This window comes from Lathamus discolor, chromosome Z (assembly GCF_037157495.1).
Source record: "Lathamus discolor isolate bLatDis1 chromosome Z, bLatDis1.hap1, whole genome shotgun sequence".
Lineage (NCBI taxonomy): Eukaryota > Metazoa > Chordata > Aves > Psittaciformes > Psittacidae > Lathamus > Lathamus discolor.
Window position 1 is genome coordinate 1,018,797 of NC_088909.1, and position 27,620 is coordinate 1,046,416.

General features: G+C 42.2%; 1 protein-coding gene across 1 annotated transcript; it reads right to left on the bottom strand.

Moving 5' to 3' along the window:
• Positions 1-2,787: 2,787 nt before the first annotated feature.
• ADAT1 (adenosine deaminase tRNA specific 1) lies at positions 2,788-27,505 on the bottom strand. Its single transcript, XM_065662331.1, has 9 exons — positions 27,116-27,505; positions 26,381-26,449; positions 25,132-25,186; positions 24,335-24,465; positions 21,540-22,158; positions 17,164-17,309; positions 12,961-13,060; positions 10,276-10,362; positions 2,788-3,858 (listed from the first exon to the last, which is right to left on the bottom strand). Exons 1-9 carry the CDS (start codon positions 27,372-27,374, stop codon positions 3,726-3,728), a joined length of 1,599 nt encoding a protein of 532 aa, XP_065518403.1. The 5' UTR covers positions 27,375-27,505; the 3' UTR covers positions 2,788-3,725.
• Positions 27,506-27,620: the final 115 nt, after the last annotated feature.

Genomic DNA, 27,620 nt, shown 5'->3' on the forward strand with positions numbered 1-27,620 from the left:
TTTGTTCCCAAATGTTATGATCTAGGTGACTTTCGGAATATCCTTCATAAGCCTCTAAAAAAACCCACATAACTACTGTAACATTTCTGTAATGATGAGTTTAGATTTGGGAGAGTAGGTACATGAGTCATTCCAGAGAATGCAAGGATCCTTGTGCTAAGCAGGAACTTAACTTTCAGTCTGCAAATGCACTTAAAATGGCAATAAAACATCAAGAGGTTTCACCTGAAATGCGGAGATGAAATGCATGCCTTCACATAGCATAGTCACGCCTGTAAAATCATGAAAAGTTTTGGTTTCCATGTGAGCCTCACTTTCTGCTAACCCTTCAGGCCTGGAAAGGCATCTCAACTTATACACTGAACTCAAAACCAAATACCTCACAATTCCTACAGCCGCACTTCCACATCACCTATCTTCAAGCTAATGTAAAATGTCATCTCCAATATAACTAAACCACTGTTAGATGAATTCAGATGGTCTTTCCTCAAAAAATTATCTTCTTCCTGTAAATCCCTGCTGCAGCCTTCTCATAGTGACATTATCAGATGCTTGGGATGGTTGTGCTTTGAGAGAAAGAACTGCTGGTTGTAGCCCCTCAACTGTGGCTCCCAATTTTAGTCCAGTGCCTTTCTTTCCTCCCTACCAACAGCAGCTTCCCAGAACCAGTTCTCAGTTCATTTCCATGCTCATGCCTCAGGCATTTTCTCCAGGTCTGGTTTCATAACCAGTTAATAGTGTGTAACAAGCAAGAGGAAGCAGCAGCAGCACAGCTTTAGCTCATTCTTTCCTCTCGCGCTTCTGGGCTTATGGCAAAGCTGATTTAACTCCTAGGGAAAAGCTACGCTGGGGTTTGGGTTCATGGCTTGTTTTTCGACCAAGAAAGAGAGTAATTTGAATAGTCTTCAGTGTACTCTGAATGTACTGAGATCAGTAAGTGCTCCAGCCTGCCTAAGGTGAGCAGTGGAAGCACCCTGCAAAGACTAAAACCTTGCTTTTGCAAAGGTACTGGATGTTAGCATGTTATGTCATGAACTGCAGCCTCCAGCTCAAACAGGCTGTTTACTTCTACTTTTGGACAAAACCACCTATTTCCATGCTCTGTTTTTGACTTCCTTAAAGGTAAGCAGGTGGCCCTGCCTTGTTACTGCAATTGAAAACATAATGGTGCCTTCAACGGTGAAGCTGTTGAAGACATCCCACTCAAAACAAGGGTTAGTTTCTTGCTTCTGAAAAATAGGGACCACTGGCCCCCGTACTAATTTGGGAAAATCAGGGACATATCCAGTAATATGCTCATTTTACACACGCCGTGGGGATCTTGGTGCCCTCATATGCTCTGCTGCTCCCCTTGGCAACCTTTTGGTTGTCCTCACTAACCATCAACTGTGGGCACTTGGTTTCCTCTACTTACACCTACACACAACTGTGCTCCTCTGTGACAGGGTCTCTGCATTCTAAAGTCCTCCCTATGGATCCTGCAGGGTCAGCCCTCCATCCTTAAATGCTGCTTTGTTTTAGCTCCTCTCTCTGCATATTCATTGACTCACACTAGGCTAAAATATGTCTTCAACTAAATCCAAAAGTGAGGTTAGTATTACTGTTCAGCACCTATAAAACTACTTTTAAACCTGACAACTAGTGGAAAGCAGCAGTCTACAGGTCACAGGTATTTTGCAAACACACAGGAAAATCCAGGAACAACCTTTCCCAACAGCCAGGCTCGAATTTTATGAAAGAGTTAAAAGCATTTACATCATGTAACTGCTCATCTGAAAAGTAGCTGGATGCCAAGACAGAACTAGCCTTATGTAACCCATTTTAATACTGCAGCTGGATGGGAAATGGGAACATTCCAGTCTGGTCAGCAGGTTCCCTACAGACCTTCTTGATTAACAAAGGGAAAGTAGGTACGGTAAGTTACAGTTTCTGCAAGATTTCAGGGAAGGACAAAGGTAAATTTCAGGAGTTTGTAAATGTGCTAATTATCTCTTAGGTACACTACAGGACTCTGCCCCTGCAATGCAGCTTACCCTGTAGTGAATCTGTGATGGCATCTGGCCATTTTTCATCCTCTGGTGACTAATGCAAGTTACCATTCTCCATAATCCCCTGTCCTCTAAAGACACATGCAATGACTCCCCCCTTCACCAATACAACTGGTCTTTCTGCTGGATTTGAGAGGACAGGCTCATACACACAGCATTTGGGTTTTGTTAGTTCTTCGATAAGTAAGAGCACTATTCTTATTTGACAAGTCAACCGGAGTGTGAAGTAAAAGGATTTGCTGTAATCAGTTCTCAGACTGTAATGCAATATGTACTGAACAGTGCCATATGCAGCTCAGCAGGTTGACTATACAGGCTGTTTGGAGAACTGCTGTGCTCATTTTTCAAACCCAAAACTACAGTAAGATACCAAAAACCAGAAAACTCAAGTCACTAAAAAATTCTTAGGTTCTAAATTATCCACTTCTTTCATCCTGCCATTGCCTTGTCCAAATGTTTTATGAAGCACAATTTACAACAGAAAAGGTACAAAACGGGAGTGTGCTCAGTAGCACAGTCCTGAATTTGCTCACAGAATGCAGTAATTGGGACAAAAAGCTTAGGGAGGATTACCTGCCGCTTCCCCCAGCCCCCAGTGTTTACTGACTGCCATGTAGACATTACTTGGTAACAAAGCATCAAGGCAAAGACTGTCAGAGACCACTTCATTCCCCCGAAAGCATCTCCACCTCTGCCACGTAATTAATGAACAGTTGCCAGGAAACAGTGACATAAATGGTTAAGGTATCCCTGCTTTTAATTAACCATGTATCACGGGGAGACAGGGGTTGGACAGCACTTGAAACACTGCAAAGTAGGTAAGTGTTTGCCAGGAAATACACAGGACTGACAGGTTTGAACCAGGAGGTTTCTTTGCTTCCCACAGAAGCAAAGCAGATGAACAGGTATCTGGTGAAGTCCTGAAATAAAAACAGACACATGAGGTAGATCACAAGTGGTATTATTTGACACTGCTTCTCCCCAGCACTTTTTTACTTCTGCTTTGGCTGTATTTAGTAACTAGAAGCTTACATGAACGAATTCCAGAAAAAAAGACCCTTTAACAGAACCCACATTTCCGGTTAGAAGCAATGGGGTTGGGGGACGTGGAAAATTCTTTCAGGAGCCAGACAAGGAGAGCCAAGAGTTATAAAAACATTACTTACTACACATCAGGGTTGTCCCAGCAACACAAAAACCAACCATAACGTTATGAAGAGGGGGGGGGAAAAAAGCAGCAGTAAAATTTACAGGTGATGGCTATAGCACTGCTTTAGTTTCAGTTTACATTACTTCCACTGCAATGGACTACGGTTGATAGATCATACCCTCAGGTAACAGGGGATAGCACATAACTTCTTCCTTTCTTTTGAGGCATAATTGTCTCATGCAGCTCAGAACTTCAAGTCTACAATGATTCTTTTCTATATTTCAATAAAAAGGGGCTTCAACTCAACTAAAATAAAGACTTCTTTAAATTGCTTTCCTTTTCACTGTCTCCTTACAGCACATAGAATCATAGAATAGTTAGGGTTGGAAAGGACCTTAAGATCATCTAGTTCCACCCCTGCTGCTATGGGCAGGGACAAACTAGAGGATAGCTTTTCCAGGTCCTTGAACTGCAGCAGTATCTGTGCACCAGAGCTCATTGCTGGATGTACACAGCCACATGTATTCTCATGTGAACTGCAGGTATTCCTTGGTATTCTTGACCCAACCCATCAGGGCTTGGCTACGCAGCACTTTCCAGGCTTCTTGATAATTTACTGCAGCTTCCTTGTAGTCCCAGTAGGTTTCTAGAGTCTTCATCCTGGCAGGAAATACACAACACAGAAAGCATTTCTATTACCCTATTGAATGTAATGCTACAAAATGAAAAAAAAAAAAAACAAAACAAAACACAAAAACCACCAAAAAACCACCAAAAACCGAAAACCCAAACACCCAAGCACATGATGATACCATGTGAGCTCTTTCATGCTACTAAGTGAAATTTGCTTGTGCTTCTAGACAAGACCTGGAGAGGCCAGACCCTGAAGCTAGTGTACCTATCTAGACACTGCCAGCAGTCTTACAAAAGGAAGCAAACCACTTCCCTCTCCATGCTTCACACACTCTCCAGCGACAGAAGTGTCATTGTTTGTGTGACCACAGGTTATAGAAAACTTCCATGATAGCAAAGAAATGTCATAGCAAAGCTGAAAAGGTGGCTAGAGATAGGTGCAGAACAAGTAGCCTTGTTCTACTTGAAGAACAGACATGATTGCTGGCTGGAAGGGAAGGTGACAAGGGCAAAGAAGATAGCTTTTCTTTTCCAACACAAAATAATGGAGAAGAGTGAGACAAAGGAGAAAATATATTTTTATCTTCTCTCTAAAGCAGAAGAGACTCAGCAGTTTTGGTGCTCTGCTCCCCTTCCGCATGAAGCACCTACTCCCTACAACCTCAGCAGAACAACACAGGTCCAAGAAAGGCCAAGGTCAATTCACCACAACCACCTCCAAATCCTTAGCATAGGTAAACTGTTCCTCTTTCTCTCCCTCTCCCAGGTACTCCCAACCTGTACCTCAGACATGGTACAAACTACCTGCACCTTCTGCTCCACCTCAAAACCATACCCTGTGGTGCGGTATGCATGCTTACATGCTTACAGTCACGGATAATGACCAAATCTTTCTTTGGAAAGAAACTCTTTTATGCTAGCATGCTTCTTGCACTTCAAGGACGTCTGACATATTTGTTTAAGATCTTGACCCTGCCCTTCTTCACTATAAAATCATCTAATGACTTATATTTGTTGTTTATCACAGAATAGCTAACATTAGATGCTGCTTATATCTTCAAAACACAGCTACTTGTACTTATGAGGTCACAATGATGAGATCAACAGCTCTTCAACTCATATCCAGCAGTGTGATACAATTTAATTAAAACACAGAGATTCTTCTAACCTAGATCATTCCAATAGACCTTTGTTTGAAAACTGTTACAGGAGACAGTAGAGGACAACGCAGCACAAAAGCAGGATAGACAGCAAGGAGCAGCTCAGTATTTTTACCCCACTGTAGTAGTTACAAGAGCACATGTGAGTGCAGCCTCTTGGGCTCTCATTCTCCAAGCAGACAACATCACTATAGGATGTAACAGTGGATGCAAGAGAAATCTGCATTTTAAACAGCTTCCTCAAAGAGCTGCCAAAATCAAACAGATTTATTCAATTCATGCTCAAATTCTGCATTAAGCTTCTAAGAAATTTTCAATCTATATATGGGAAAAATGCTTTCAAATTCAAGGCACTTACATCTACCTAAATCCCTCGCATGATTTGTATCTCAGTTGTGGCTGGGCCATTGAGAGTCTGAGCATCAGTAATAAAGAACCTGTGACATTTTTTTGGCAGAAGTGCTAGTTTGCTGCCCCAGGCAAAGTGCAGTACAACTGTATGATCTACTGCCTACCCAGGTCTGCCTGACTACATTCCTTTTATGTTTCTTTTTACTGTTTTAATCTTGCCCCTACACTACTATGAAAGAGAGAGACAGTGATTTTGATGGCTGTGTGCCACGGACATGAGATGTGATCCACAGGTTTCATTCTGAAAGGTATTGTACTCTTGGAAAAGTCTTACACAAATCATCATTATTGCTCGAAAAAATTCATGTGCTCAGCTACTTGGAAAGCTGAGCAAAAATGGGCTCACTAGCAAGGCAACCTGCAAAGAAAAGCAATGCACTCTTGCAGTACTTTCTTCTCAGCAACAAACTCTACCTCTTTAACCACATATTCAAACATTTACATTGAACTAAAATATACTTTTGAGATTCCAGTCACTCTGCACATGAAAAATGTTGATGTAAGCGCAAGGCATGAGACAGAACATTACTTTTGTACAAAAATTAATGAATCACATCTAAGAGGGCAAAAGCTCACAGAGCTTCAGTATGTAAAAATCTCATGTGAATCCACAATGACAGGGGCCAGGAAACCATACAGGGCCTGATTCTGTTAGTGTCTCCTTCAGAGCTACAGACAGAATGCAGTCACTGCAGGCAAGATGCTGAGTTAGCTCTCTGACTTTTTCTGAGTGAGGTCTGCTCAAACACAACAAGCTCTAACAGTAACATAAGGTTCTGCAGCATCTGGAACACTGTCACTGTATTGCTGTGCCTAAGCTTGGGAGACCAGATTTTTAATGTATCATTGAAAAATAGGAAAAATAACTTTGTGGCTTTTTCCAGTGTCATCTGAGATATGGAAAAAATGAATCCCACAGAGAAAGATGTAGAACCTCAACAGAGTAATTAAAAAAATAAAGACCAAGTCTTGAGATCATTATGAAGAATCTTTATGAGGCAGAATACACTACTCACTAAAAGACTCTACAATCTGGCAAAGACCTAAACAAGCATTTGCGATGTGCAGTATAGAAAGTGCAGAGGACCTAGCTGCTCCACAGGCCTACATGCAGTGGTGGGGCCACCACAGGAATTATTTCATGTACCAATTTAAAAAAAAAATGGAAAAGGTACTAGAAAGTCGCAACAGAATTCTTTCCAGATATGGTGGTTGTTCTGGTTTAGTTTTAATTGGAGAACATCAGTAACACTGAATCTGCACCTCTCTCGTGACAGTTACTTTCATTAGGCTGACACTTCCTTACCATCATCCTCCCTCATTCCATCGGGAAATATTTAGCAGTCACCTGGTGACATCCTTCTGTTTTTCACAAATAAACACTGTCAAAAAGACCTTAAACATGAACCTCAAACAAAGGTTCTATAATGTATCTTTAAGTCGTCTGAAAGTCCTTGCACTGCTCTGTACAACAGCCCACACCCTCCAATCAGGTGTCACTGGAATTGTTCCTACTGCAGGCAGAATGGGAACAAAGAATAAAGCACAATCCTAATCGTGACGGCTCCTGGCTACAATTTAAGAGAAAAGAGAATCAGTGATCCATGTAATAAGCCCAACGAGACACTTGAGGCAGGTTATGTTACAAAGCCTACCTTACATTCAGACAAAGGGGTGCAGAGCCAGCCACACCTTGCACAAACTGAAAGGCCTGGTGACTCTGTATGGTGAGTACCACTGTGTGACAAAAGAAGTCTTTCACTTCCTCAGGGGATGCACAAAGCATGGAGTTTTTCTACCAGCAGGGAAAACAACCAAAAATGCAAAAAACCTCCTTTGCCATATAACCACTAAGAGATCTGCAAATAACAATAATACTGCAGAGGTTTCTACATAACGATTCAGATTAGCAATGGCACAACACTGCCACACAACACGTCACCTTTGACAATGAGCATGAAAAACATGGTGGGGAATGACAGATTTGTGTACCAGTAATTTCAAAACATTAACATGAAATAACATGTGAGAGGGAGACAACAGAAGAGAATGGAGTATGGCAAGCGGAGGTTATAAAAAACCAAGTAACTTTAGACAGTCTAGCTAGAGACATGTATGAAAATATAAGTAAGGTTCAGAAGCCAGAGGTCATAGAAATTATCAGAAAGGAAGAAAGTGTAACAGCACAACACAGCACTATCTGGTTCTTCGTGAAGAAGCAGCTAATGCCAGCTAAACACAACCTCCTTCACTGTTTCAGTTGAAAGCAAATAAACTAAATCCTGACAAAAACAACTGCTCAGTGTAATGTTTAGCATCTTGGAGAGCCAGCAAAGCTCTGCCCCAGTAGGCCTTCTCCCTTTTCCAATGTAACAGTGCCCACATCGATCCTCTGGAGAGAAGTGAAGAATAAAAGAGAAGGGAAGGCACAAGAAGCCAGAGAAGCAGCTTTAGACACCATAAAGAAGAAAACAAAAGAACATCAGAAGCAGTACACTAGTTCCATGTAAAGCTTTAACTGCCCCAGTATCCTAGGTCTGACAGTGGACAACCTTAGATGAAGGAAGCGTTAAGTAGAGTAAAGAATGGCTTGTGTCTGAATGTACCAAGACAAACTGTTCAGCAAATTTTAAAGGACAACACAATGAGATTCCCTTGATGAAGCAGAAAGGATGGGTGGCAAGAGACCAAGAACTGGACTAGAAGAAGCAAAACAGGAACTTAGAGGCAAAGTGGAAAAAGGAAACTAGGTGACAGCATAGCACCAAAACCAAACATTTGTGGGAGGACATAAGATGCATTTGAATGGGAAGAAGATACGGAGCTGGGTAACTTAAATACACACGAGTTTAGAGGAAACAGCTTGAAAGTGTGGGATTTTTTTATCTGAAGTCCACTCAAATTCAAACTACAAGGAGGAAAGGAAGAAAAAGGAAGAAAACACATCAGAATATTCTGTAGAAAAGGAAAGAGAAGAAGGAGGAAACTGCAACACAAACACTTTTTTTTTTTTTTTTAATTTTGCTTTCTATGTGAAGAGTAGGAAAAATAAAGACTTCCAACAGGAAAGCAACTGGACAAGCTGACTGGTGAGCTAGCACCTCTACTGTATAAATCGAGTTTGTGCAGCCACATCTGCACATCAGCTGGACTTTGTCAGGAGAAACCCAAGCAGAAAAATGGTAAAGGACAAAAAAGTCAAAGGAAATTACAAAGCCACTGGAGTCTAGAAAAGCCCTGAGGGGAAGTGACTTTATGTAAGCAGCACATGATCAGCACAATAAGTCACCTACCCAACAAGGCACAGCTCACACTGCCCACACTCTGCTCAGAGGATGTTATGATGGCTGAACAAGTGAGAAAAACCCCCGCTCAAAAGAGGTTAACAATTTTATATTTAAACCTGAAGAAGAGTGTATTCTATTTATAGAATCAGTTGAAACTGTTTCAGCAGTGGCACGGCTCATGCTGACATTAGAACTTTAAAATAGTTATGAGACTTCTACAGACACAAAAGGTAACTGCAAGAAACTCAACAGCATGCAAGATCTAATAATAAAAATCCAGAGCACACTTATTTTAGGTTCACCTCATCTAATACACTGGTACCATGAAAGGCAGAAGCAGCCCATCTTCCTTTCTCCCAGCTACACATACCTCTTATGACCTTTGCAAAGGATTTATTACGTGGTTTACATGAGCCAATTCAGCCCATCAGTCCAATAGAAAACGTAGAAGACAAGGAAATTGTTTTCTGCAGCATAAGCTAGTTGAACTGGCTCACCATGAGGCTGGAGAAGTGCAGCTGATACAAGGGAGAAAACAGGAATCTGCAGCCATCAGCACCAGAGACTGCTGTGGGACCACCACCCTCAGCAGCTACCAGCAGTTAAATTAGCTTAGCAGCTGGTGTAATCACATCCCTGGTGAAATCATACCTGGAAATGACTCTAAAATAAACTAATCCTTCCAAGACAATGGATTTGGAGCCTTCTACATCTATTCAGATCTCTAAGCCAAAGTGAGAGTTAAGTTTTTTGTGTATGTAAAACTAAGCCCAGCTCCATGGTAGCTGTTCTGGCTGGAATACCACCAGGTATGTAATGCACATAATGCAATGCCAGACCAGGCAACTATCACAAGAAACTCCAGTCTGATAAACCAAACTTGTTTCTAATAATGTAAAAGAAACCAGCAAGTGTAGCTTCCTCAGTCAACTTTCTGTCTTTCCAGGAAGTCTTCATAATACATGCATAGCAGAAAGAGCCCTACAACTTCTCACCTTACTAGCTCTCAATCCATCATACACTTGGATGAAAAAAGATTGTAGCCTACAGTTTTCTAAAAAAACCCAAACAAACAAAAAACCAAAAAAAGCCAGCAAACTTTTTCTTCCTCAAACTCTGTTTCAGACAAAACCACTTTGACTCAGAAGACAAACAAACAAAATGTAGAGTTTTCTGCAAAGACAGCAAGTTGAAGAGGCTTACAGAGGTGTCCATCAGCTACAGACACCAGACCTAGTGCAATGCCCCACTGATCAGGAACAGAGTTTACCCTTCTCAAAAGAAGTAAGCCTTCAGAACAGATCAGCTGCCCCGAATTCTTACCTTAACTCCAAACAACCCAACTGCAATTTCTTCTGTCTGCCATTAACACATGAGATCTGATACCTATTTCTCCATGGAGGTGATTAAAAAGACCAAGACGTCTTCCTAACCCACCAAGTACATGCCATAATTTTCAAAGACCAAATTTTAACAATGAACTTATCAAAAGTGAGATTCATGAGCAGATTCTGGTATTATCATGTAATTACTGAGTTTCATTAAGTTTGAAATCACTTTTTTAAATCTAACAAAAATGTCTTTACCGGAGAGTGTCTGGCAGATCCTCATGTGGAATACTCATCACCAGCTTTTGGAATGTATGGAAGAGTTCCACTTTACAGATCTTGGATCTGAAGGGAAAAAAAAATAAGAATCAGGAATTCTGATGGAAAAAGGATTCAGAAATGTACTTCCTCTTACAGCTCACAGTATTACATCCCAGCTGAATGTTTTTGATGAAAAACATTTTCACTTCTCAAAGAATGTAGAGAGTTCTCAACAATTTAACTTTTCCTACCCCATCCAAGCTGCCCACCTGCTTTTTTACTTTGTTTTAAATGTCGTATTGACAAAGAGCTCTGTTGCCACCATGGTGCCAGCCAGCACTCTTATCAGTTTGCAGAGAACATTTTAATATCCCCACATTGTTGTCTGTGTGAGAGTGCACCATCATCAGCTCACAACTACAGCAAGGCTGAGCCAGAAGGACTAGCCCCAGAAGTGATCAAACAAGCACAGGAGACTTGAAAGGCTTGTTCAAACTGGCAGACTTATTCAGAACAAATAAAAGAATCAGCAGAAATAGTTGGAACAATGCTGTCCTTCTCACAATAGTGTGACAAGGACACACACAGCAACAGCTGCAAAGCAGTTAAATATTAAAAGGCTCATCAAAAAATAAAGTGAGTCAAAGTTCGAAGATACCAAATGCATCTCAGTCAGCTTTAAGCTCCTCACCTTCCCCAAAGAGAACGCAACTAGAAGAGCTGTTTATAAAGCATGGTTCATTTTTGAGAGCCCCAGCTATTTTCTGTATTTAAGTAAATTCTCTTTATACACTTGTCTTTACAATGACTGAGTTCTCCAACAAGTGCAGACTGATTCTCCAGAAACACTGAAAAAAACCACCAGTCAAAAAAACCTTTCTATTTTGGTAGAATGTTCTTTAAGAACCCCAAAATTGGCATGCAAAGATGTTCTAAAATTTCATCTTCATGTTAATCTGTCAGTGGTTCATATTGTAGTTTCTGGTGTTTTAGTTAAATAAGTATTAACAAAAGCACATACCAGACATCTACCTAGAAATTCCTTCTAGTCAGTCAGCTTTACCTTCCTTGATATTTAGTGTTATCAAGCATACTAAGGGGGAGGAAACTCTAAACAACACCCCCCATGAAACACCATGAGATTCCTTGAGGAAAATAAAGTCCTGTTTATTATTAAACACACACTGCCAATAAGGATATAAATTCCTTATTTTCATGATGGAAGTTCCTTTTGTGACCATTTATCACACAAGTGCAGTTTACGTATTCCTTGACAGACATTGTTTTTAATCCTGATTTCCTAAGGAAACAAGGCATTTGAAGTCACACAGTCTTGTAGGTCCTCACTAATAATTTCTGAATGTTTTAGTAAATTTTGGGCACACATAAAAGGGAGGAGGAGCTCTCAACAGTAACTAAGTTCCGACAGCACACTGGCACCTAGCAGATGGCTCTAGAGTTTGAGAGTTGAGGATCCACAAATGCTACGTAACGAATTTGAGCCTACTGAGAAGAAGAGGTTGTTTGGTTTGTCTGATCTTTCACACATCTTCTGGGATACATTACATACCACCTAATGAAAACTAGTATTCCACTGTGCACATAAAGCCTGTCTCAAAAGACACACTAAGTCACCCAGGTCACCTGTGCTAGCAATACCCCACAAACCAATGTTGCAGACCACAGACCACAAAGTTACTAGTCCTCTTCTTTCAGGGAAAACTGGAAATACTAGGATATACCAGGATAAACTTCAGTCAGTGAGAAGCTCAGAACATGCAAATCTCAGGCATGTGAATGAATTATCCACTAGAATTGTTCAAGATCTACCTATTCACTACTGTCAGGATTATCATCTTTCTCCCAGAAAGCCCAGGAAAAAAAGAACACCATGACCATTGATAAACCGTAGTATAAGCAGTGAAGAAGCAAAACATGACAGCAACCCTCAAGCTGAACTTCCACAGACCAGTGCTAATTTTAGTCACTTCACCTAAACCAAGAAAGGTGTAGAGAGATGGAAAGATTGTCTGCAGATGTTTACAAGTAATTCCTCTCAACCACAAGAAAAATGTGTAACTGTTTCTTTAAACATGGATTATCATGTTTCTTAAAGAGCACAGCATCAAGAAGACTATTGGAAAGTGGCATGTTTTGTGTTAGGAAGATGCTACAGGCATTTCACAACATTTTAAAACTTTAAAGCAGAAAGCCACATTACAAAGCAACAGTTTTAACAATTATACATCCAGGTCAGCTGGCTTGACTCTTACAGAAAAAGAAATCTACAAAAAGGACCTGCAGAACACACATTTCCTTCACAGTCACCAACTCGAGAGATACAAAGTAAAAATTCTGCTAATTTCAATGATAATCTATATTTTAATAAAAATGTATTGTAATCCACCACCACCATTACCTACAATGCTAGTTTTAATCAACAGTGAAAACAAAGAAATAGGATAAACTTGTTAACCCTCATCAACTTTTCCCATTCCAACTCCCCTTCTCTCCCTTACACAGTGACTCTTCCCTTTCTCCAGTTCCCTACCTTTCCCCTTTTTCCTCACTCCCTATGTTTCTTCTACTCTGACAATACGCCATGCACCACATGAGCTGACAGACGTGTGTGTGTGCTAACAAAAAAGATCCCTGCACTCAGACACCACAACATTCTCATACCTGCTCTGATGGCTCCCAATCATCTTCTTTGTTGTTCCCTGCCGGAAGCCATCTGAGGTGACATCCAGAGGCTGCTCAGGGACTGCACTCCAACTGATAGCTATAGAAGAAATGATTATGAACACGGGATATGCTCTCATCACAAAAGCAGAACTTTACAGTTCCTTTCATTCCATGTGTTCACGTGATACCATGCTGCTTCCCAAAATAATTCAGACTACTTGCACCAGACAGTCTACATCTTCCTTATTTACTGTGTGCTATTATTTTATTATATATTGTATACTCCAAATCGTTCTAAGTTTGATAACTGACATACATCAAATATCTGTTGACTTTACTTAAAAAATATTATTATCTAGTAGTCAAATAAAAATAATCTGTTCAAAGATATAGCAAGTGACAACAACCTTATCCTTTACCATTCTGGTTACCTTATTACTGTCTTAAGACTGTAAACTTCTTAATGCTGAAACTTTGCATACCATGCCTCATAGATTCATAAATAAGTAGCAAAGCATCAGTGACATGTTAACAGAAACAAAACTGTATACCTAATCGGTCCTGCTATATCCTGAAAACAGTTTTTAATTTCTACTGCTGTCCTGGGTTTGGCAGTAGCAGTCATTTTTTCTCCTTCTTAGTAGCTGGTGCAGTGCTGTGTTTTTGACTTTCAGCCTGGGAGCAACACTGATAACACTGATGGTTTTAGTTTGTTGCTCAGTAATGTTTACTCTGACCAAGGACTTTCTGAGTCTCATGCTCTGCCAGGGAGGAAGGGAAGCCACACGGAAGCAGAGACAGGACACCTGACCCAAACTAACCAAAGAGGTATTCCATAACACAGCATATAAAGTGGGGGAGCTACACAGAAGGGCTAGATCGCTGCTCCAGTTGGGATGGGTATCTGTAGGCGGGTGGTGTGTGGCTGTATTCTCTTCCTTTGTTATTTCCCTTATCATCAGTATTATTGGTGGTAGCAGCAGTGGTTTGTGGTATACCTTAGTTACTGGGCTGTTCTTATCTCAACCCATGGGAATTAGATTCTTTCGATTCTCCTCCCCATCCTTTGTAGGGGGGAGAAAAAAGAGGGGGAAGACATTTTTTGTTCCCTAAGTTCTCCCATTTTCCTGTGTTCCTAACAGGCAAAACAGCTGCACATGCATTAATTCTAAAGACAATTTTCAGTTTCTCTCCTTCATGATACCATCTTGCCATTCAAGATGCTCAAAACCTACATATTATAGAATCATAGAAACATAGAATAGTTAGTGTTGGAAAGGACCTCCAGATCATCTAGTTCCAACCCCCTGCCATGGGCAGGGACACCTCACACTAAACCATCCCACCCAAGGCTTCGTCCAACCTGGCCTTGAACACTGCCAGGGATGGAGCACTAACAACCTCCCTGGGCAACCCATTCCAGTGCCTCACCACCCTAACAGGAAAGAATTTCCTCCTTAGATCCACTCTAAACTTCCCCTGTTTAAGTTTGAACCCCTTACCCCTTGTCCTGTCACTACAGCCCCTAATGAAGAGTCCCTCCCCAGCATCCCTATAGGCCCCCTTTAGATACTGGAAGGCTGCTATTAGGTCCTCAAGCAGCCTTCTCTTCTCCGGGCTGAACAGCCCCAACTTCCTCAGCCTGTCTTCATAAGGGAGGTGCTCCAGTCCCCTGATCATCCTCGTGGCCTCCTCTGGACTTGTTCCAGCAGTTCCATGTCCTTTTTATGTTGAGGACACCAGAACTGCACACAATGCTCCAGGTGAGGTCTCACAAGAGCAGAGTAGAGGGGCAGGATCACCTCCTTCGACCTGCTGGTCACGCTCCTTTTGATGCAGCCCAGGATACGGTTGGTTTCTGGGCTGCGAGCGCACACTGCAGCCGGGCCATGTTCATTTTCTCATCGACCAGCACCCCCAAGTCCTTCTCCACAGGGCCGCTCTGAATCTCTTCTCTGCCCAACCTGTAGCTGTGCCTGGGATTGCTCCGACCCAGGTGTAGGACCTTGCACTTGTCATGGTTGAACTTCATAAGGTTGGCATCAGCCCACCTCACAAATGTGTCAAGGTCCCTCTGGATGGCATCCCTTCCCTCCAGCGTATCAACCGGACCACACAGCTTGGTGTCATTGGCAAACTTGCTGAGGGCACACTCAATCCCACTGTCCATGTCAGCGATGAAGATGTTAAACAAGACCGGTCCCAACACCGATCCCTGAGGGACAGCACTCGTTACCGGTCTCCAGCCGGAAAAGCGTAATAAATTTATGCTTTCTAAAAGCATTATTAAAAGCATTATAAATTTAAAATTTATAAATTATAAAGCATATTATGGCAGCTGATTATGTTAATCGCACTTGTATCATGATTCAGCTGTATGCTGCAATTGCCATGCTCTCCTTGCACTGTGATTTAGGTACAATGCTGTATCACTCTGCTGAATTAAAATTCTGTGTAATGTCAAACAACATTAAATACAAAAAACTGTTATTGAACACTGCACCTTACATGTGGGGAGTTATCTAAAACCACCTGGTCAGAGTCTGATATCCTCTGACGAAAAGGTAAAAAGCTACTTAAACACGAAAATGTTTTCTATCCTTTTTTTTTTTTTTTTATAGCACAAATCTCAAAATATTAAAAAGAACACATTTCTACTTTTAAGAATACCAGCTGCAATGTTCCTATCAAGCATATTTCAATGCTGAAGGAGTCCAGCGCAGAGCCACAAAGATGATTAAGGGAGTGGAACATCTCCCTTATGAGGAGAGGCTGAGGGAGCTGGGTCTCTTTAGCTTGCAAAAGAGGAGACTGAGGGGTGACCTCATCAATGTTTACAAATATGTAAAGGGTAGGTGTCAGGATGATGGAGCTAGGCTTTTTTCAGTGATATCCAGTGATAGGACAAGGGGCAATGGGTGTAAACTGGAGCATAGGAAGTTCCACGTTAACATCAGGAAGAACTTCTTTACTGTAAGAGTGACGGAGCACTGGAACAGGTTGCCCAGGGGGGTTGTGGAGTCTCCTACACTGGAGATATTCAAGGCCCGCCTGGACAAGTTCCTGTGTGATGTACTGTAGGTTACCCTGCTCTTGCAGGGGGGTTGGACTAGATGATCTTTTTAGGTCCCTTCCAACGCTTGGGATTCTGTGATTCTGTGATTCTGTAACAGCCCTGAATTTATTCTGATTTTCACCTCTTCAGGAAAAAAAATCAACACAGCATAATTTATATATGCAAAAAAGTGTGATAAAACATCATTCATCTTTATTCAACAGACTGCTACGAGTAACTGTACAGAAAGAAAGTCATACACACGGATTTAGCAGCTGGCTTCAGATCTTTTTTGCAAAGTAAACTGGCAGCATTTTTCAATTATGGTTTTTGTTTCCTATCTCACAGAATCAAAATATTTTCCTTCCTGCCACCTGTAAAAAATCCAGTCTAAAGAATCTGAATTCCATTCAGGAATCCTTTGTTTGCAGTTTATTTTATCATCAGGTCTATTGTAAGAGAATAACTTACAGTTCCAGTTAAGCCAGATAAACATGAAGGTAGAAGGTAGGCACGTCCAAGCTTAAAGAAACTGTTTAACTAGTACTAGTAACCATACATACATGGTGGCAGCTCCATTGTTTGTTTTTTTTCCCAAAAGAGACCATGTTGCTAAATCACAGCGTGACTTGCATATTCATTCATCACCACGACAAAAAATGCAATGTCCAAACCCTCTATCAATTAAACCCTCACACTATACTACTCTGTATTCTTTTTACGTTCACAGATTTCTGCAGCAGTTACAAGCATAACTCAGCATGGCAAGTCTCCTGTTCGTTACCAAGGAGAATGCAAAACTAACTGAAACAAGCAGCCTTTTGATATTTTGGGGGTTTTATTGACCTCAGAACTTCTACTTTAGCTGGTTGTTTCCTGTCTTTGTTTAGCTTAGAAATTCTTCATGGCATCAACCAGGTGTTCATTCAGTCTGTAAACTCCCTACAGAGAACTAGAGGCTGAGCTGAGTATTATTAATTATTAACAATTAAGTTCTGACCTGAAATTAATTTCTTGCTGTAAGTCACATGTTGCCTCTAGCACTGGCAATGAATGATGTTCCATTTTAGAAAACCAGCAAAACCACCTGATTTCCATTTGGACTTCCACGCACACAGTTACGCAGTTAGCCCAAGTGAACTCACCTGCACTGCAAGGCACAAGTTTTGTTTTGCTGTTAGTCTGAGCTTCCTGAATTGCCTGACGGCTGTGCTCAAACCGAAGATCTGACTGCAGCAGCTTAACCTCCTGGGTGACAAAACCAGCTGGTAAACACGAGATGTGCTGACACCTAAAGTAGGCACGGAAAAATGCAAGTGATTTTAAGTCTGCTCTTCCCAAAAAAGCTGATTTTGTCACATTTCCCTCCATAATCTAAAATATGTTACTTTTTACATTAAAACTGAATTTAGCATGAGTTATGGAAGAAAGACAAGGAGGCTTGAGGGCATGTTTCCCTTCAAAAAAGTACTCGCTAAAAAAACAAAGCTACCTAGTTTGTTAAGACTTTGTCCATCCTAAAAAAATATGCGACTAATTGATTTTTAAAAAGGTCTAGATATAAAGGCTAGTTAACCCTCCTAATTGAGGGAAGTAAAATATGGAGGATAAAGACCGCAGTAATCAAAGTGTTTACACAGTAAACCATATTATACTAACGACTGTTTTATGAAAGTTCATAAACAAAGACTAAAAAGATACAAGATACATTTACAGTTCTATGCATAATCTTACCTGTGTTACCTTAAATCACTGCTACACATTGAATGGGATTATGATTGTATGAGGAAAGACATCAAGTATTACAGAGCAAGGAAAGTATTATCCAGTAAAGTCCACTGCAGAGATAGCTATAGTTTCCCCAATTAATATACTATGACCTCTTTTATAACCACCCGAGAAGGATGCAAGGCCACGGAGAAAAGGAGTTATTAAACAAAGTAAAACCTTTCAGAGGAACTGGTGTAGTAACTGGCTCTTAATGGGAGAGGTTCAGCTCCTGAGTTTCCTTCTTGCCCTCCTTTCCCTTCACTCTGCCCTGTTCCACTTAATGTCCTTTAAAACTTGCAGATGCCTTTGTTGCACTGAGCCAACCTCCCAAGCAAGCAAAATACCCGCTTACAAACCTTTTGTTGCTGGAATGGTTTTCATCAACTCAGAGTTGTGAGGAGCAAGAAAGCCAGTGCACAGCAGAGGAGTTTCTTCATTTAGCAGCAGTGCACCTCACCTCACCTAAACTTCCCTGAGGTGACAAGTTGTGTTACCAGAATACTGTTCACAGTGAAGTGAAGCATTCCACTATATAACAAATAACTACACGGGGTGTAGCTCAGGTCAAAGAAGCAGACAGATTTTTACCATCACAGATATGCACCTACGCTTGGCATTTCCAGTCTAAGACAACTCAGTGTTTTCCCAGCTGACCAGTGCAAGCTGTCACACGCTAGGTGACACAGCTCACATGACTCTTCCAAGCAGCCTGCTCTCCTGAAGTCCATGGTTGTGAGTTTGCTTTTTACTTCCCTCCGTCCCCTTGGAGCCCTGAACTCCACCAATTCATGGTCACTGCAACCAGGGCCTCTTTTGCCTTTCACATCCCCACTGATCCCCTCATTGTTGGTGAATATGAAGTCCAGCAGAGTACCTCTCCTCCTTGGCTCCTGTCTCTGCCATTTCAATCATTCCTAATGGTGGGTCAGGTTCAAAAATTGAGCTTCTTTTTATATTGCAGAGCAGGAGGATGAGAAACAAGTATGTCAAAGCCAGACTTAAGAAGCCAGAAATCTCATCCTTCACAGAAGCTGAAGGCCCAGTCTCACAGCAGAATTCTGAAGTGCATCCCTCAGAATGCATGAAAACTACAAAAGGTGAGCTTGCACTGCACATTCAAATCAGCATAAATGGAAGTGGTGGGACAGATGAGGGAGAGATACTAGCTTGCATGCAAGTGTGAAGTGTCCCAGAAGCATGAAGTTTTGCTCAGGAAGCTGGCAAATGAAGTTGCTACGCCACTGGCCATCGTATTTGAAAAATCCTGGCAGTCAGGTGAAGTTCCTGATGACTGGAAAAAGGGAAATATAACCCCCATTTTAAAGAAGGGGAAAATGGAAGACCCAGGGAATTACAGACCAGTCAGTCTCACCTCTTGCCTGGCAAAATCTTGGAGCACATTCTCCTGGAATGCATGCTAAGGCACATGAAAAACAACAAGGTGCTTGGTGACAGCCAGCATGGCTTCACTAAGGGGAAATCCAGGCTGACCCATTTGGTGGCCTTTTATGATGGGGCTACGGAACTGATGGACAGGGGTAGAGCAGTTGATGGCATCTACCTGGACTTGTGCAAAGCATTCGACACTGTCCCACAAGAAATCCTTGTCTCTAAATTGGAGAGACATCAATTTGATAGGTGGACCACTTGGTGGATAAAGAACTGGCTGGATGGCCGCACGCAAAGAGTTGTGGTCAATGGCTCAATGTCCAGTTGGAGACCAGTAATGAGTGGTGTCCTCCAGGCATCAGTGTTGGGACTCATCTTGTTCAATATCCTTACTGGCGACACGGACAGTGCGCCCTCAGCAATTTTGCCAATGACACCAAGCTGTGTGGTTCGGTTGATACACTGCAGGGAAGGGATGCCATCCAGAGGGACCTTGACACGCTTGTGAGGTGGGCTGATGCCAACCTTATGAAGTTCAACCATGACAAGTGCAAGATCCTACACCTGGGTCGGAGCAATCCCAGGCACAGCTACAGGTTGGGCAGAGAAGAGATTCAGAGCGGCCCTGCAGAGAAGGACTTGGGAGTGCTAGTCGATGAGAAAATGAACATGAGCCGGCTGCAGTGTGCGCTCGCAGCCCAGAAACCAACCGTATCCTGGGCTGCATCAAAAGGAGTGTGACCAGCAGGTCGAAGGAGGTGATCCTGCCCCTCTACTCTGCTCTTGTGAGACCTCACCTGGAGCATTGTGTGCAGTTCTGGTGTCCTCAACATAGAAAGGACATGGAACTGCTGGAACAAGTCCAGAGAAAGGCCATGAGGATGACCAGGGGACTGGAGAACCTCTTGTATGAAGACAGGCTGAGAAAGTCGGGGCTGTTCAGCCTGGAGAAGAGAAGGCTGCGTGGCGACCTCATAGCAGCCTTCCAGTATCTGAAGGGGGCCTATAGGGATGCTGGGGAGGGACTCTTCATTAGGGACTGCAGTGACAGGACAAGGGGTAAGGGGTTCAAACTTAAACAGGGGAAGGTTAGAGTGGATATAAACAGAAAGTTCTTTACTGTGAGGGAGGTGAGGCACTGGAATGGGTTGCCCAGGGAAGCTGTGAGTGCTCCATCCCTGGCGGTGTTCAAGGCCAGTTTGGACAGAGCCTCGGGTGGCATGGTTTAGTGCAAGATGTCCCTGCCCATGGCAGCGGGGTTGGAACTAGATGATGGTAAGCTCCTTTCCAACCCTAACTATACTAAGATTCTATGAATATGAACAGAAACAAGTGCTGACATGAGATCATGACTTTTCAACCTGGTTGCCAAACAGACTCATCTTTCTAAACCTAAACATACTCCACCACACCACAGCAATTTCTCTGCTAGGACCAGATGTTGGTTTCCAAGGGGTGCACAGCCCATCTGAAGACACAAGTAACAGTCACAATTTTAGAACAGCAGCTTTCAAAACCTTCTACTGAGAACAGCTGACAATATAATTTTGAAATTTTACATGGGATGGACTTATATGCAAATGCAATAACCCAGATATTAACCTCCTGGGAAATTTTAAGTTCAGATCCAAGCTCAGAAAGACAGCAAAAGGTAAACTGGTTTTACTACAATTCCCCACCAAGTAAATTTAATGTACTGCCTCTTCTACTTGCTAGAAAGTTAGTTTGAAAGCAGGGTCTAAAATCAGCGAAATCTTCAGAAGAACTAAGTTAATTTAAGGCTGTTATGAAGGTCTGTAAGGACAACCAGAAAGACAGTGCAAAAGTCTACCTATGCATTTACTTGGAGTAATTTCAGATTGCATATATGATGGATGGATTTGGGAGCCTTTAATTTAATATTAGGAGTGCTGATGCAAGACATAAAAGCTGCTTTTGCTCATCAACACAATTCTGTAAAAGGAAACTTACTACTCAGAATGACTCTTTGGAGTATGGATAACTGAATAAATTGAAAAGTTCAACTTCACTACACTGACTGCGTGTCCTTCCAGCTGCTTTTTGTGCTGGAAAGCTTTTAGGAAAACTCTGGTAGGTAACGGCTTTTCACTGCTCTGTGACGGGACAACCAAGGAGATCCAGAATCTAACGGAAATTCTTTTGTGAATCTTCAAGTCTGATCCACCAGCAGGAGCCACCTTTTCTCCATACTCCACAGGGCCACTTTCTGAAAATGTGCATTTGCAGAAACTGACATTTTCTGCACATGACCCTGGAATGAAGTTCTGATATTTGTGTGACATGTTGTCTTCCATAACTCATTGTCTCCACACACACGATCTGATTTCCAGAGAATACTTACCTTTCAATAATTGCTCTCCGCATGACTTCTTGGCTGTATGGACACTTCCCCACTATAATTGCTGACAGATACAATGGATACTGCAGGAAATGCATCAGAAGAGCTCCTTGACACCCTAATACATTCCAGCGAGCCAGTTTATCACTACAGGACATTGAGCGTGTTCTGTCCCCACGACCTGGCTTCACTCGTAATAACCCCACACAGTGATAACCTAGCCCAGGTATTCGGGCATCATTCAGCTCTCCAGGCACACATTTTGCTCCAGTTCTATAAACGTCTGCTAGCTTTGGTCTCCCTAAGGTAGTTTCCTTATTAGCTGTTTGCCTCTCTGCAGAACCTTCACAGCTGTCTGGATTTGTGTCATCTTTTCGTTCCACAGATCCTTGCTGAACAGCCAGGTCTTCAGTGATTATGGAAAAATAACCATCATTGTCAGTTTTCATTCTCTTGATTTTATGACCACTTGCCATTTTCTCTGATTTCCTTTTATCTTCTGGACACAAATGGTTATGGTTACTTCTACACTCTGCTAACTGTCCAACAGCATCAGCTCCAGTTGCTGGCTTACAAAGCTGGTTCGCTGGTTCACTCATTGGAATAATAGAAGCATCTCCACCTAGAACAGAAGAAATAATATCAAAATTTGCCAAACCTGTATCTCTTGTGAGTGGAACACATGACAGCAGTACTATGATGACTGCTACAGGCTTTCACAGATTTACACTCATGAAAATTTTAACAATGAGAACACACTTTTCAAGAAACACTGATGTACAATTAAGAATCAGACTTCATTGAAATTTTATCCAACCTAGGTTTAATTTCATGCTTTGCATTCTACCCAAGAAATAATCAAAAAAGTAAAATTTAAAATAAAAATCATAGAGCAAAAGGTGTCATTGGCATCTGACAGACCACAGGCAGTGCTGAAGACTCGGAGGAAAACTAGTCTGATCTAACTAAACAATACAACTCTCAAAGGAGTAAGTAGATAATAACCTATCAAATAAAGATGTAAATTTTAATCTGTAATACTAAAACAAGATCAAAACAGAATTCTAAAGTTCAGTTCAAAGTAAACCAGGCCTGACAGGTATGTGAGAAAAAGGCAGTCAGGAAATTATTCTTGCTATTAAATTTGAAGATAGATGTGGATTCTATTCTGATATTGCATTACTAAAGAAAACCATCATAGTATAATCCAACAATGCCATCAAAATCACAAAAAAGTATGAGCAACTAATTCACTACGTGAAGTACTAATGAGGTGTATTTTGAGAGCACTGCGACCTCTCCACTCTGGTAACAGACTAGCAGTTGAAGAATATGCTGGTAGGATTGTGATAACATCAAGACCTCCATTAAAATGATAGACCAGGAAGTCTCATTCCTACATTTTGCTAATAGATCTCATCTTTGTGATACTGGGTTTGTTTGTTTGTTTTTTAACAAAAGTGTTTTCCTGGACAAAACATGAAGTTTCATCCATCCCATAAGTTTTGGGTTAGGTGGCTGTTTTGTAGGTGGGAATTTTGGTTGTTTTGTGGGAATTTGGTTTTGGTTTGTTAGGGGGTTTTTGTCACTTTTTTCCCATTTTGTTTTGGTAGTTTGTTGCTTGGGTTTTGTGGGGTTTTGTTTGGTTTGATTGGGTTTGGGTATTTTTTTAGTGGTTTGGGGTTTTCTGTGTGTCCTGCATTCAGTTGTAACAAGTCATTTTTCTCCTTCTTAGCATCTGGTGCAGTGCTGTGTTTGGGATTGAGTCTGAGAACATTGCTGATAACACATGGGTGTTTTCATTGTTGCCCAGCAGTGCTGATCACAATCAAGGACTTTTCAGTCTCTCATGCTCTGCCAGTGAGGAGGCACATGGGAAGCCAGGAGGGAGTAGAGACAGGACACCTGACCCAAACTAACCAAAGGGGTATTACATACCACAGCATGTCATGCCCAGTACAAAAACTGGGGGGAATTACCCAGAAGGCCTAGATCATTGCTTGTGTCGGGTATCTGTTGGCAGGCGATGAGCAATTGTTTGTGCATCACTTGTGTTCATCGGTATTTTTCCCTTCCTTTTTTATATTCTCTCTCCTTGTTATTCCCCTTATCATTATTAACACTGGTGGTAGCAGTAGTGATTTGTGTTATACCTTAGTTACTGGACTATTCTTATCTCAACCCATGGCAGTTACATTCTTTCTGTTCTTCTCCCCATCCCTCTGGGAGCAGGAGGGAAGAAGCGGGGGAGTGAGCAAGCAACTGCATGGTTCTCAGTTACCATCTAGGCTTAAACCATGACCGTGTGGTTGGGGTTATTTTGGATTGTTATGGCTTTTCTTCTGAGGTTTTGTGTTTGATGGATTGCTGGTTTGGGGTTTCTTTGCTTGTTGGTTGTTTTTTTTTAAGGAACTGTGATAATTGTCAATGATTTCATTACAATTTGAATCCAAGGAGACAACACTTAAAGCAAAGCAATCAGGAGATATGACAGAACCTCTGACAAGTATGTTAGTTTCTGGAAAATAGAATAGTAGCTGTAATCATCTAAAGAGAAAGTGAAGCATTCCACTATATAACGAAGAATGTACAATATTTAATGAATTCTCACAAATCACATCCAGTGAGAAAAAATGCCAAATGTATCTGTGAAGGACCAGTCAAGTACATCTGAAGGCACATACTAATAACATGAGTTACTGCCTCACACTCACTCCAGACCAAAACCACCAAAGGCAGGGGGCAGAAAAGATTCTACAAGTGGGAGCAATGAAACTAGTTCACTCCATCATACTCACATGGGGTATGACTGGAGAAGAAAACAAATACGACATTCGGTTTGAGTTTCCATTTCCCACTTTCAGTTCCTGGAATAAAGATACTGCATTGCTGACGGGAAGCTGCCAGCCACATCTGATGGAGAAGATACCTGTTAGGCAGAAAGTCTTCATGAAACATTTACTTCATTTCTGATGCGTGGGAAAATAACAAACATGAGACACCCACTAGTGCCTGTCCTTTCCTGGTGAAGTCTGTGAGGAGCAAGGAAGTTTTGCTTCTAAAGATAGATGGGATCTAACATAATCCATGAACACAAACACATCATTGGAACCTTAGTAACAGCAACCTGACAGGGTCAGACTCAGTGGAGTTAAATGTCTCCTCAAATCATTTATCTGCTCTGTAGTTTTACTATTCTCCTGTCTTGGTTCCTTGAACCAACTTATTCAATGTCAACAAGATGGCTGTTATGCAGGAAAGAGAAAAAAGGCTACCCTTGACAGCTACTCATCAAACCAGCACTGACATTACATAAAACCAGATCCTACTATTTTCAGAGGCTCTACAAGAACAAAGAAACAAGCTTTTGTGAAAGGGCCTTCACACCACCTAAAAGTGTAAAAATTAGGCTAAACTCCTTGTTGCAAAGGGGGAAAAAAGTGTTGCCTACACAGAAGTAATACCATTCTCTTTCATTGCACTCTTATCCCTGAGGCTGCAAAATATGGCTATTTTGCTATAGGTCAAAACATTTTTATCACAACAACCAACCTCAAGAGGCACTGAGTAACAGCACATAAACTTCATGCCTCACCTCTGGAAGCTCCTCTTGGCCACAATTTCAGCATGACTGTCATTCAGAACATCTCCTGAAGCAACAACCAAATGAGAACAATATGCAAGATTACTAAAAAGGAGACAACAAAGCAAACAAAATTTGACAGATGTCAGTTCTCCAGATTTGTTAGCATGTGAAGGTTTAACATTGGTATTAGGCTACTGCAAGATATTTACAATTCCTATTGCTACAAAAGGAGGCCAATAGCCTACACAAATGAAGGATAAGACTCTTGACTCCACAGCAAACCAGAGACTTGTTTAAATACCAAATTGTAACTCTTCCGGCATCTGAAATCCTTTGAGTTGAATAAACACTGGCTTCCTTCAAAACCCCCATGGTGTTTGTTCTTAATGGTAACTCTTTATATTCTCAAATGAAGCATAGCATCCAGAAAACTTTAAGTGTTTGTTAAGCTGCTGGGTGAAATCTTTTGTTGCACTATGTACAATATAAATTACTTTTCTTGTCAATAACACTGATATTTACCAGATTTACACATCTCACTGTCAAACTTCCAGCAGTATCTGCCTACTGCAGTATCTAAAGGAACAGGATCTGCAGATCTACCTAAAGAAGGTAGAAAGCCCTGTACCTACATATTTGCAAACACTTTTCCTCGTTAGTCGTTTTTCAGCATTAGTTACTATAGCTTCTGCCCTCTCCTAGGAGAGGGAACAAACATCCTGAGTAAAGAAGCAGACATGCAAAGCAAAATCCTACAATAAATGGTAAGAAGTTGTAGCTGTGAGAAGTCATGTTTGTGCCACACACACTATTGTACAAATACATGAAACTAGCTAGCTGCAGAACACACGGTAAAGGAGAAGCAGCCTGTTAGTACATTCCTGGTGCCATCCCTCCCCTAACTCAGCAGTGGCTCTTTTGCATCAGGCCACAACAAAACTAGACTGTCAGAGGCAACAGAAGCACAATTACTTTGTTTGTGCTTTGGTTTGCTTTTAGTTATGAAGTCTTTGGGCATGCAGATAAAGGGCCTAAACTACACATTTTCACATATATGAAGTTTATTCACCTTTAAGGCAGCAAGTGCAACAAGCTCCAGGGTAGCCATTCTGGCTGCCTAAACCCCTCTCTTCTTAATGAGGTGAAACCTGCCTGACACTTCTGCCTTCAAGTTTCAGCCTTGGACATTAGCACGGATTCTATGACACCAGCAAGAAAGAAGGTAGCACAGGGCATCTGGTCTTAACACCATACTTACCAGTTTTTCTCATTTTGTTTTGGCCAATACATTTTGTTCCTGTTCCCATAGCAACAACTTCCTTTGTAACTGAAAAAGGAAACATTATTACTTGAACAAACTGTGACCAGAAGCACTGCTCTCATAAAGTCATTGGGGTAACACACAGGACATTGTGTCAAAGGCAAGATACAGTGAGGCAGGCCATACCCCATTCCAGAAAGGAAACAGTATCTCACCAGTCCCAGAAAAGGCCTATGATCCATAGCAGGAGCACCAGCACACGGTTGGTACGCGTGGCTACACCCTGCGACACTGGCAGGTGATTCCTCAAACTTGCAAGCAAGCGTGGGATATAATTTGTGAAGCAATATGGAAGTGCCAGCAAGGGAAAAGGAAAGGGGGAACTATCACCAACACACAGCATAATAAGGCAGCCTGTTAACGGAGAGCCAGCTGAGACCTTCGAGGATTCTTTGAAGCAGCAGCTGAACACACCTGCGCAAGGGTTTACATTAGCAATTCCGGTCCTCCTAAACTTCTTTCATCTCAGATACAGCGTGAGAAGAACAGCGCTTCGCCATAACCATCTCTTTCTCGGCAGAAGTGGTGAAAGCTTTTGCAAAGAGTAAAGCATTTGGGTGGAGACACAAACGGGGTTGGGGTTTTTTAAAGGTATTAAATAAAAAAGCACCGAGGGCTGCCACTTCCTCTCCCCTTTGCCACCAGCTGCCCCAGTCCCCACGGCTGTCTTACCCTGCAGAGTCCCTGGACTAGCAAGATCCTCTCTTTGGGTTGTGCACTCCACTTTGACAACAGCTGCCAGTGAAGTCCACTCCCTGCTTGGATCTGGCTTCCCCTGCTTAGGGAGTCTGTTCCTATAGTGCAGGCAACACAGCTCAGCAACTTCATCGGCTGACCACATGGCTTCCGAGGCAAGTGCGGCTTCTGGAGGCAGCCGGATCCCGTCACAGCGCTGATCAGCAACCCCCCTCTCGTCGGCTTTGTGCTGCATGGCAGCGCCCTGCAGCAGCTCCCACCGCCAGAGGCCCAGCCGCCGCCGCCCCCCCGGCACTGCTCCCGGTGTACCGCGGTGTACCGCACCGCACCGCACCGCACCGCGCAGCACCGCGCAGCGCCGCACCGCACCAGGAGCCCGCGCTCGCGGCTGCCACGACCGGAGCCCTCACCCCCGCACCCCGTCCCCGCGCAGAGCCACACCGCAACCGCGCAGGCGCGGGCCCGTGCCGAGGAGCCCGCC

Coding starts and splice junctions, on each gene's coding strand:
- ADAT1 (XM_065662331.1), bottom strand. CDS start 27,374: ATGCAGCACAAAGCCGACGAGAGGGGGGTTGCTGATCAGCGCTGTGAC. Junction 26,450..27,115: donor TAGTCCAGGGACTCTGCAGG/GTAAGACAGCCG, acceptor TTCCTTTTTCAG/TTACAAAGGAAGTTGTTGCT. Junction 10,363..12,960: donor ATTGGGAGCCATCAGAGCAG/GTATGAGAATGT, acceptor TTTTCCCTTCAG/ATCCAAGATCTGTAAAGTGG.